The sequence below is a fragment of the Lonchura striata genome, chromosome 24, assembly GCF_050655825.1.
Source record: "Lonchura striata isolate lonStrDom1 chromosome 24, ASM5065582v1, whole genome shotgun sequence".
NCBI lineage: Eukaryota > Metazoa > Chordata > Aves > Passeriformes > Estrildidae > Lonchura > Lonchura striata.
In genome coordinates, this window is record NC_140726.1 from 1,258,810 (window position 1) to 1,271,223 (window position 12,414).

Sequence of the window (12,414 nt, forward strand, 5' to 3'; positions counted from 1 at the left end):
CAAACACTGCTGCTGCCAGCTTCCTGCAGGAGCTGCTTTCTGTAACCCCAGGGGGACACTGAGCCAGCACAATAAGACAACTTGTAATTGCTCCATAATCCCATTCAAATATTCCTTTTTAGCACATGTGCAGTGGTGTTTAATTGCGTGGGGACACACTGCTTGGCAACTCCCACATCACCCAGTAAACAACACCATTGTCTCTGCTTCAAATTCCATTAAGTGCCTGCTTTGCAGGCTGCCCTGTGCTCTCCAGCCTGGTTAATTAATGCATCTCTAATGTCCCTAGCTAATTATTGCCTCTGTGACTGTGAAAAGATGACAGAAGAGGTGTGGAAACAATAAACCTTGTTTTTATTAAGAGCACGTGGATGCAGCCACTCACCACTTGAACACAACGTGCACTCTCTGTGCTTGGCATATCCCAGTGCCACCCTGCAGAGGGGCACAGCGATCCCCAGACTCACACCTCTGTTATCCCTGAAAAAATTACCTGTTCAATTGCAGAATTCTGGCTAATCTGAGCCTGTGGGATGTCTTGGGCATAGGGAATAATTAACCATAAGCTCTCATCCATCAACTAGAATCAGAATTTGGAATATCCTGAATTGGAAGGAAGCCAGAAGGATCACCAAGTGCAGCTCCTGGCTGCAAGCAGACCAGGATCTGGGTACCACACCCACTGTGACATTACTGCTCTTCAGTTACTCATGCAGCCCTGAAGCTGGGGAGCACAAGAAGTCAAGAGAGATTCCAGACTCTTTGAATTTCTTGCAGAATTAACCATAGAATCTATGGCCCCAGTAAAGGCTGTTAATCCTTTCCTTAAAGAATATATAACTACACATTTTGGGTTTAAACAATGCAGATATAGAGAAGTGGTATTTGGGGGTTTCATTTAAATCAACTTCATGCCAAAAGAACACAGAACTCCAGACTGGCTTGGGTTGGAAGGGACATTAAACATTGACACCTCCCTCTGTCCCAGGGGGCGCCGAGCCCTGTCCATCCTGGCCTTGGGCACTGCCAGGGATCCAGGGGCAGCCACAGCCAAGGCCTCCCCACCCTCCCAGGAAACAATTCCTTCCCAAAATTCCTTCCCATCCATCCCTGCCCTCTGGGGGATCCAGAGGGAAGCCATTCCCCTGTAGGAAGCCATTCCCTGTGTCCTGTCCCTCCCTCCCTTGTCCCCAGTCCCTCTCCAGCTCTCCTGAAGCCCCTTTAGGCCTGGTAGGGGCTCTGAGCTCTACCTGGAGCCTTCTTTTCTGAACAATCTCAATTGTCTCAGCTTTGCCTCCATCCCATCATCTTCATGGCCCTATAGTCTCATTTTCCTTCTTTCAGTCCAAGCAGATATACTTGAATTCATAGATATATATTTTCCAACTCTATCATATTTTCTGGGTTGTAAGACCATTAGGAGTTTCGTTTTCTTCTAAACAATCTGGTTTAAAAATTAAAAAGTATGTTCAATATAAATGTGTGCAATCTGTGTATTGTAGAAAACATGGAATGGTATGAGAAATCTTCAGATGTCAACTTTTGGTTGCAGCTTTCTCATCTCTTACTGCAGCAGCTCAGCTTCATGCTGCAAACAAAACTCAGTTTTAATGGAAACCAGAGATAAAGCTTGTTCAAAGTTAGAAGCAGATGCATCAAGTTTTCAATAAAGCTAGAACCAGTTCCAGGATTTATAGGTGCTGGAGACCAGGGCACTGTGTCCTGGTTTCAAGTTGTGCAATAAGCATTTCACAGAGATTTAATGATAATTTCTAGAGCAGAATCCTAAGTGGATTTTTTGTCTGTGGGTTGGAGGCACAGATCAATAGCTGAGCTGTGCCTGTTCCTGCTCAAGGAAACAGCCCCCTTCTGCTTCCCAGCAGATGAAACATCCAGAGTAGACTGTGATGGGTATTAAAGCAGGTGTCTCATCACATCTGAGAGCAGAGCAAACGCTGGGGTGTAAAGCAAGTGCAGGAACTCTCCGGTGGGCTCTTTGCTGCCATCACAATCAGCCATCAGAGAGCTGCACTGTCTGAGCTGACAGGAGCAGGAGGAGCCGCCAGCGGGGCTGGTCCCGCTGCTCCTGGGCTGGGAAGGGGCCAGGGCTCCCAGTGCCCCCCTAAACCAGACCCCACCGCCCCAAATCTGCACTGCAGCTGCCTGCGTGCCACCAGAGGCTCTCTCCAGCTGCTGGAGATGCTGATTTTTGGCAAACATCCCATCTGGCCAGCTGACCTCAGTGGAGGGTTAATGGGAGAGCAGGGGCACGCAGAGATTTGGGGCTCTGCCAACCCCAAATCTCACCAGGCTTCCATGGGAGCCCATCCCGAGCAGAGCTGAACCTCCCAGTGCAGCTCCATGGCCTGAAGCTCCTCAGTGGGCAGAGACAGCCCTGCCCTTGGGGCTGTCAAGACAACATTTTTCATCAGGCTAAAATTAACCGTGCTCATTGAAATGCCAGGGAGCTCAGTGATTATCTGCTGGGAAATGTCATGTGCCTGCCTGGGCTGGGCCAGATCTGCTCAGCCCCCTGGGACACGGGCCCTGCTGGCAGTGATCTCCCTCCCCTGCCCTCGTTTGCCCGTTCTCTTGTGTCCAGGATGACATTTCTCCTTCTCCTGGATGCTCTGAAGCTGTGGAACACCCATGGCCCAGGAGCTGAGGGCCTCGGAGGTGCAGTGCCAGTGATGGAAGTTTACGGGTGGCAAGGAAAAATATAAAAAAAATTAAGTTCTATTGCTGTAATTAAGTAATATGTGTCTTTCAATTTGCATTAGCATATGGTAAGTTATAAAAGTTATTAGTCCCTCTGTGTTAATTAGACCAAAGAACACTGTGACATCCAAAAAGTCAATATTCTTCCAGCTTGAAAAGGAATATTAGAAGGTAAGAGCATGGTCCTCCAATTATTTGTGCTTGTCTCCTTTAGAGGACATGGCTGGGCTTGATTCACTTTGATATTTATGCCAGAGGAGAGTAATAAGATTTTAATTTATCTGAATGCTCTCCAGGCATGCAAAAGCTCTTAGGCACTGGGAAAAAAATATAATAAAAGGACTTTATAATGTAAAGACCTTGGATTCAATTGCCATGTCTCTAGCAGGCCCAGCCCCAGCCAAGCTCACACCAGGTAACTTCTTTAGGCTTTACAGTGACTGCAGAGGCACCTCAGACACCACTGCCAGCCTCTGCCTCCAGAGGACTCATGAGCAAATGACCTGGGACATCTCTTCCCTGTCATTTTTAGGCAGTGTCTGTAACACTTCTGCAAGGTCCTCCTTGCAGAAAACTTATTTATATGCAAAATGCAAAGCAACACAAGACAACCCAAACCAGATGATGAATGCCTAGAAACCCCGTTCCGTAATTTCACCCGTCCTTTGTGCTCCCATGAAAATCATTATTCATTTCATCATATCTTTTGTTGTGACTACTCCATTTGGCCCTACATTTACAGGAAACTGTACTCTGTCCTCTGCAAAGGTGGATAAATTGAGATGTGAAAACTCTGCTGTTTGCCTACGCTCCCACAGGGACAGGATGGGTTAATTACTTCTAATCATTAAATCCCTTTTTATTGCACTGACTCGAAGCCAGAAAAATATATACCTGTACTTACATAAGAGTTCATTAAAACTTCATTTAGTGACTGGACTAATCAGGCATCTGGAGTGTTTCTTTTGCCTTATTTGTGCTGGGAAAAAGAGGCAATGAAAAGCAGGGAGGACCAGGAGTGGAGTAACAAGCTCTGCTGCCTCCATGCCCAGGAGCAGCAGTGCTGGACACTGTGCCCAGGGAACGAGGGCAGCAGGAAGCTACAGGAGAAGCAGGATTTGGGTCCAGGATTTGGATCCAGGATTTGGATAACTGTCAGCAAAGAGCCTAGGAAGGGTAAAGCTGGAAGAGAAGAGAGTCCCTTCAAATTACCTGCCAGGAAGTCTTGTAGGATATACAGAGTGTGTCAGCACATGCAGTGATGGCTTACAGAGAAAAACAGTATTTTAAAAAATTGGACTTGCTAATGTTCCCTTACCGGATCAGCCAAATCCTTCATCACAACCCAGCTGACTGCACCTCCCCTCCTTTTCCCTGTCCCAGCAGCTTTTAAACACTCTGTTCAGGCTGGGTTCAGCAGGGGAAGGGCAGGAGCTTTGGCCAGCAGCAACCAGGAGCTGTCCGTCACCAGGGTGGCCCTGAGATTTTGGGCAGCAGAGGCAGGGAAAGCAAAAATGTATTCACTGTACAAACAGATTTTCCACCTTTCCTTTGTTCCCTTTTATTGCAAGTCAGATTTGGGGCAGCTGATCTTGACAAGAGTCCCTCTCTGACAAGGCAAAGATAATGAATTCCCCGAAGGAATCCCTGTGCCAGCTCACCAGGAGTGCTGGGACTGATGCTGCTGCTGCCCCCAAAGCCCAGGGAGCCCCTGGGAGTCAGAACACTTGTCAGCAAGATGGATTTTGTCTTCAAAGTGCTTGTTTCACCCAGCAATGACCATAACAGATCTGCCCAGAAGCTCACTCTCCCTTTGGCCTTTTCCCTCCACTGGAGCCCCAGTGCCTCACCCATGCCAGAGATGGATGGAAAAGCCACAGCTGGCTTCGTGCCCCGCTGCCTCCGAGGGTCACTCCGTGCAGCTGTGCCGCACGGCTCTCACTGCACTGACACCAGCTCCTTTATCCTTTTCAGCCAAATAAACCCACTGCATTTTAGGCTGGCTGCTGAGCTGCTGCTCTTCAGTGCGCTGTTATTCAGGCCTTTGAAAAGCCAAGGCAACTTGAACACAGAAAATTTTTGTTTTAAACCACAGTGTTTCACTTTGTAAAAAACCCAATGACTTGAAGGGTGTGAACTCCTCAGAATTTACTCTACACTTTTCATTTGAAGCTATTTACCATCTTTGCCTTGCACTGGGTCAGAATTAAACTTAAATGTCAGTAAATAGAGCTGCTTGTTTGAGATGAGACAATACGTTACATTTGTAATACATGTGCACCTGGTTAAATCTACTGAAAATAGCTATAAAATCACTGTCCCAAATTATCAGTGAAAAATATCCCCACTTTTAGTCGTGCTTCAATTCCTGTAGCCATTGATATGTTGACAACCACCGTTCTGACCTGCTTTCCAAACACCTTATGGAAAATAGAGCTCTATATTCTGACCAGTGGTACCTCTGAACTCTGGGGGGGTGGTGTCCTAATTTTCCGTAGGGGTTGCTAAGGGAACAAATGCTCTGTTGTATTTTACACTGCCCTGAACCCGACCAAGCTGTGACAGTGTCAGGATTTAACAGAAGTCCTGCTGGGAGTAAATATCACACCACTCCTGAGAGCAGATGGGGCTTGAACAATGTCGTGGCCTGGGAAGTACCTAAGAATTTGCTTGGAGCAGATTTTAAGGTGTGGAGGGAGAGATTAATAACCCCAAACTGCTTTATCAATATTCCCAAGTGTGAGGATGAAGTAGGAAAGCACAAACACTGCCTCTGCAAGCCACTCTTCTTGTCACAAAATATCCCACTCCCCTGGTCCCTCAGAACCCATCCCAGCCTCCAGACTGGATCCTGGAATTATCCAAGGCCCACTCAGCTCCGAGTTCGTGCAAAATGCCTCCTCCAGCTCCAGGGTGGGACTTCCCAAGCTGCCTTCTGAGCCCAGGATAATTCATTTCCACAGATGTACACTCCTTAATATTCTTACAGCCCGGCCTGTGCAATCCCTCTGGGAGAGGAGCCCATTTGTAAGGCGATATTATTCCTCTGCCATGCTTTTAATTCCGAGGTTGTTATTGATAATGACTTCCCCTCACACATCCCCAGCACAGGCTGAGCCTTCCTGCGAGGAAAGCAGAGCAGCAGGGGCCCAAGGCAGTCACAGTGTCACTGTGTGAAGAGGAAAGAGGCTTTGGACCAACAAGGAGCTGCATTCCATGCTCAGGTTAGGAGGCTCCAGCCTCTAATGAGTGTTGAGGCTGCAGAGTAAATCACTGTTACAAATCCTTGCCTTTGATAGTCTTTTCCACCCACCCCTTCCTTTGCCACGTCTCCACAGTGCTCTGCTGAGGAAGAGCATTTCCTTGGAAATGCCAGGTGAATTCCACTTCCACAGCACACATTCCAGTCCCAATGGAATGTAATTTATCCATCACCTCACATCAGCTCAGCTACTGCTGATCACCTAAAGGGAGACTCTGGGACATGGAATTACCTCTCTGGACAGCTGCCTTTGGGAGCAAAGGTTTGGGATGCAGGAATTTGAGAGATTTTTATTCCTCTGGCTGTTATAACTAATGGCAAATCTCCAGGAGGGGATAACATTAACAGTCATCAAGGGACAGAATCTGTGAGACAGGGTGCTGACACCACTGAGTACTTATAACAAGCTGAAAACCCCTGGTAATGACTCAGAGAGAACCTCATTGAGATGGAAAACAAAATTCAACCACCACCCACAGGAAAACTCTGGGCTCATAACTAACATCCTGAAACACCAAAGGAGAAAACTGCTTATAAAAGCTTTTTTTTGCATCTCTGACTGTTTGTCCATCTTCAGCCAGCAGTTCTCTCCTCAGAGCTGCCTGCAGCCCTTCCCCCCTGCAGACCCTGATTCCATCAAGGCATCCTGCCCGCCCCAGGCTGAAAAACCCTGCTTGGAAGGCACCTGAGCATCTCAGTGGCACTCGCTGTGCTGCAAGTGCTGCAGGAAGAGGTGCCAGCTCCTCCCCAAGCTTGGAGCAAAGGCATTCATGCAAGTAGAAATGACCCATGGAAATGACTGCCAGGGGCAACCAGAGCTCCCGTGGGAAGGAGCCTCTGTGCCCATCCCTCCCCTCAGCTGCTTTTCCCACGCTATGGAAAGCTGAGGGTTAACCCTTTTCCAGAGTCCCTATACACAGACACAGAGTTCTTTGATAGCCTGCCACAAATCCACCCCTAGGAGAAACTGGGAATGGGCTGAGGATATCTCCTCATCTCCCATTACCCAGCTTTGTCTGAGCTGTTAAGCAGCTGCAGGGCTGCAAGAGTCACAAAAGCAGTTTCTGCCTTCTGGGAATGTGTGTCCTGCACCACGTGCAAGTCATTCAGCCTCAGCACGTGCTGCTTTATGGGATACAGTGAGACTTGGGCACTTCATAGCCCCCATTAAAATCAACACTACAGCAGTACCTAAAATAGCACAGTTACAGCCAATCTTTAATACAGAGGAGAAATGGGAGAAGATTTGCACCATGAATTTTGAGCATAGGAAACAGGACCACCATAAACTTCAAGAATTCCTTTAATTCATTGCTTTTTTCTCCCCTGGATCAGTTCTAAGTGATTATGAGCAGCTCCAGGACTAACCCCTTCACTCAATCTCAGACTGATAAAAGAGGGTGAAACACTACAAAAAAGAGGGTGAAACCCTACAGAATGAACTAAAGGCCCAACTTTTCACTGCGTTCCCACTCCAGGTAACATGGACAGTGAAATCCTAATGCCAAACTGCCTACAATGCTTTGTGCCCCTTTCCTCCTCAAAACAGTTACTGATTCCTTACCTGTGGCCTCCACCATTCCTTCCAGGATGACCACAATCTCAAACTCCTCCTTCTCCAGCTGGGTGCGGGACATCTCCCAGAAGGGGCTTTTCTCATTGATCTCATGTGAGATGATGAGAGGGGACACCAGGAACAGCCTGTCATCTCCAGTGTCAAATCCCACGTTGATGTCAGTTTGATTCAGGGGAATAAACTCTCCTTCTTTGGTCTGTTTGGACTTAATCAGTTTGGCTCGAATGGAAGCCTCGACAATGTGGGAATTGCGGAGGTCCCCGACCCGGAACATGAGGCAGAGCTTCTCATCCCTCATGGAAATGACGGCGTTGTTGGAGAACATGAGGGTCTCCGCCCTCTTCTTTGGTTGGCTGATCTTGACGAACATGCATCCCACCATGAAGGCGTTGACGATAGAGCCCAGGATGGCCTGGACCAGGAGCAGCACAATGCCCTCAGGACACTTCTCCGTGATGACCCTGTGGCCGTATCCGATGGTCGTCTCGGTCTCGATGGAAAACAGGAACGCTGACACAAATCCGCTGAGGTTTTCAACGCAGGGGATCCAGTTCTCATCCTCCAGGTGGTCCAGGTCTCCCCGGATGTAGGCGATGAGCCACCAGATGAACCCAAAGAACAGCCAGGTGATGGTGTACACCATGGTGAAGACCAGCAGGTTGAAGCGCCACTTGAGGTCCACCAGGGTGGTGAAGAGGTCGCTGAGGTACCGGTAGGTCTCCTGGACATTCCCGTGGTGCACGTTGCACTTGCCGCTCTTCTCCATGTACCGCTGCCGTGGCTTCTTCCCCTCGGCAGAAATGAGCCGGGTCCTGTCCGTGGCAATGGGGACATCGTCCCGAGCCTGCTTGGGGATCTTCTTGGGCTCCCGGGATGTGACCCCGATGTCCATGTCCTGGTTCATGAAGATCCGGGAATCTCCAGCCATGGCTGGGCTGCACAACAAGGAAAGACAGCTTCAGGCAGAAGGCAAAGAGAAAAAAACCATTTTGTTTCACTGTCTGGACCGTCAGGACGTTGGTTTTGGAGGGTTCACACTTCTCCCACAACAGCCACTTGTTAAACACAGCCCTGCAGTGACCCAGAGTTAAAGACTGATTTATCACACACAGGCCCTTCAAACATCAGCAGCAACCGGGGCGATGGGCACGCTGTGGGAGCGTGGGACACACCTCAGAACATCTGGAGGTTTTCTTTTTGTCCTTAGATTTTTTTACACACCAAATTTGCTTGAGATCACAACTCAGAACAAAGTAAAGATACATCAACATATTTTCAGAAGGGACTGGAACTTTTTCATGCCTCAGGTTTTGGGTGCATATCAAGAGAAAGCTTAGAAATTAAGAGAAATTGCTGAGCACCACTGTCTACCTAAATCTCACATGAGTCTAAATTATGCATGAAGACTTCCCTTGCAGTCAGCAGAGAAAGGCATCTCCAGGGATAACTCAGATTTCAGGAGTGCTGAATCACCTTCTGGAAGTTTATTCGTGAGCCTGGGTTTTAAACGTGAAATAAACATTTAATTGAGCATCCTGAATCCCACGTGTGAGGGTGTGATGAATCCAGGCCTGCTGTTAATGAGATCAATCAGAGCTCACCCCTTTGCTCCACCTGACATTAGACAAAATCACTGGGCACTTTTAGGAATGCATCAGAGCTATTAAAAAGCCCACTGTCGACATTCAGAGTAATGCTTACCAGGATACAAATAAATAACACGAGATGAGGGTGGCAATGCTGTCTGCCAGTTCTAATGTAACATCCTGTTTACAGAGATTATTAGATACTCCTTTGAAAAATGAGAGTCTTGACTCTGGATGCAGGGCACAGACAAAATCTCTGTCAAAGACTACCTAAGGAGCCTTAGGGATATCAAAGATAGAGCAGCAATATTTTCTATGGTGTTCATTCCCTGTATTGTCCTCTGCAAATCCTATTAAAACCTAACTAAATCTATTACTGCTCCCTCTGTCTTTAATCTTCTTATGCGCCTGTGAATGAGAAAAGGTGTAGAGATACAATTAAGAGTATCTTGGGAGAGACAATTTTTAAGACAGAGCAAAGTAGCTCCATCTTTTTGGTATTAAAAAGCACAAAGGGTGGGCGGGAAGGAAGCAGAGGCAGGATGAATAAATGAAGCAACAAATTTTCACTTCCATTCGGCTGCAGCCAAGTCTGGTTAATGGCAGAGAGCTCCTCGTGGCCCTTGTCTAAGTCACCATCGATCAGAGCTCCAACGAAGCAGCCGGAGCCTGTTGCTGGCACCGGCCCCGCTGGCTCCGCGGGCGCCCGACCATCTGTGCCAGCGCTGCTGCCCGCTGCCACGGCCCCCGATGGCACGGCCAGGCAGGCTGAGCCCTGCAGCCACGCCAGGGGCTGGAACGGCCATTCCTGGGGCTGGGATGGGAAATCCAGGGGGATCGGGTTTGCCACCCGCCCTGGGCATGGGGCAGATAACCCCAGTGCTGTGCGTTCCCTTCCTCCAGCCAGGACTTTGACACAAGAGTCACCCCTGCCCTGTTTTGCGGGGAAGCTGGGTTCCTGGACGGTTTGGGTGGATGGAGACCAGAGATCTCTGAGGGCTGCTCTTGAAATATCTGGTTTATTAGAGAGGGTGAAAGACCCTGCTTAGAGTCACCAGACGTGACCCGTGGCAGGCCCTAGGGCGTGGGGGACAGGAGAGGCAAGGGGTAGAGGGAGATAAGAGGATGCTCCAGGAGAGGGTGGAAGTTCCAAGAGGGTGGAAGTTCCAAGAGGGTGTCTGGCTCCTCAGGGACTCCTTATCAGAGGGTTCAAGGTGGGCTGGAACAAGACTTGGGCCAATGGGGTCACAGACTCCTGATGCTTCAGGGAGGGTTCCAGGTGTGGATGAACCACACATTGGGGTGATACCAAACAGTCCGTCTGACCCTTGGACCTCCCTGTAGGTAAGGGCATTGTCCAACCAGAAGGGGGGATTTTCTTCATCCTGGCTGTACTATTGTTTTCTACTTGTGCAGTAACTAAGGTTTGGTATCTCAAAACTTGTTACCATTTCAATCTCTGTATTTCCTAAATCTTTTGCCAGGCAATCATATTTCCAAGGCTTTCTTGCTTCATCTTCCCCAACACTGTTTCTGTCCCTCCTGCGAGCTGGCTCAGGGTGTATTCACACTCATCCTCAGCTGCTTCTCACTGCCTGCTGCAATGCAAGCCTCCAGACCCGCTGGCCTGGCTCTCTCTGCTCTCTGAGGTTTGTCTCTTTACACCTGTGCAAAGTGGTGCAAGATGCTGAAAAGTGACAGGGGCACAGCTGGACTCACTTTCCAACATGTGAAAGCACACAGCAGAACAATCAGGCACTTTCCCCCTCTCTTTAATAGGGAAAGAAGCCTCCCATCCACTGCAAATCAGGTAGTGAAAAACCTCCTTACTTCCTTCTTAAAAATAATATTCTCAATGTATGTTCGCATTGATTGATTAATCTAAAATTACTCAATTTGGACTAAAAAGCTTGTCATCAATCTAAATGTAAAACCAGGCAAGTGTTGCCTGTTGCTTTCAATTAAAACACTTGTTTTAAAGATAATTTTGTTGTAACAGTAAATTTGAAGCTATCACTGGCACCATGGGAGAGAGAACAATCCAGTTCCAGACTTCAATCTAGAGTTTCATGTTCTAGGTTCACACCAAAGAGACCAAAAGCATCTTAAAACTTATTACAATGAACAGAATAGAGGAAAAGCAACCAAAAATCCTGAATCCCTGGAAAGATCACTGTGGTGGAGCAAGTTTGATGAACTGCCCATTAATGCATGTGCTGAGGAACTTTTTTAACTAAAACACTCACAGGACTGGCATCATCTCTGGTGGTGTTACTGATCTCCAGCAACAGCTCAGCTGAAACATCTCTGCAAACCTTCAGGAGCACCTCCCAAGTGATCCAGTAAAGCAAAAAAATACCCAGTGGATAAGAAGTTCACTGACAGCTTCAGTGGCATTACAATTCCTACCAATATTTCATCTTTAACTCTCCATTTGTAGTATGAGAATAAGCTCAGTCTGTGGTTACTGAAAATAATTAAGCATATGAATTTCTGCTTCAGAGTCTTTAACAGAATGCTCCTGGTTAGCAGTTTGAGCATAGCTTTGGATGGCTGCACACTACCCAGCTTTCTGCTCCAAATGATTCCAGCGTTTTCTAATTCTGAGCAAATCACTGCTCTTCCTTATGCCTTAATTGCTCAACAGTAAAATCTGTGATATGGACATGAATGGTCTGTGAGATCCCAGGCACCAGAATCTTCTGGAAAATTTGCTGCCATTCTTTCATGATTTTAACTGCCCTGGGGAACTTTCGCCCAAATGACAAGATGCTCTGGAAGGAGCAGTGTAACTGGGTAAGGACCTGGTTAACTCCTCCCTGTGCAGTGTCCAGCCACTGCTGCCAGCCAGAAAGATCTCTGCCAGATCATGGTAAATCTGCTCATGCATCTCCCAGGGATTTCGGGCCCAGTCTGTAAATCCCTGCTCCCTCCAGCACAGAGAGCCACGGGGTGAAACTGCCTCTTTTAGTCACAGGCACTGTTCTGTTTCTTTGGCATTTACCAGCTTTGGTTAAACGAGGCCAGGATAATAAAAATGTCACTTCTGTACAAAGCTGCCTTCCTTTAGGACAGGCTACTGCATGAGGAGCTGTGAGTCAGTGCATTATCAGCCTTGCAGAGAGGTTTTTATCAGCCCTGCTGATGTTCAGCTCTGCCCAGATGACACACTCAGGGCAGGCAGTGACATTTAGGAGCTGGGATCTGCTGCACAGGAGTCAGGCTGGGGTCAGGTGAGAATCTCCAGAAGGCAGTGCTTGGCAAGGCAGCTC

General features: G+C 48.0%; 1 protein-coding gene across 5 annotated transcripts in view; it reads right to left on the minus strand.

Annotated features, from left to right (window-relative positions):
• KCNJ5 (potassium inwardly rectifying channel subfamily J member 5) overlaps window positions 1–12,414 on the minus strand; it is an 81,811-nt gene that overhangs the window by 64,691 nt on the left and 4,706 nt on the right. For all 5 annotated transcript variants that reach the window (XR_002465512.3, XM_021531100.4, XM_021531101.3 and 2 more), the window contains exon 2: window positions 7,545–8,491. Coding sequence is in view for 4 of the 5 variants with exons in the window: in XM_085560085.1 (XP_085416211.1) it covers window positions 7,545–8,491 (947 nt within the window). In the remaining variant the exon portion in view is untranslated. The remainder of the gene's footprint in view (window positions 1–7,544; window positions 8,492–12,414) is intronic.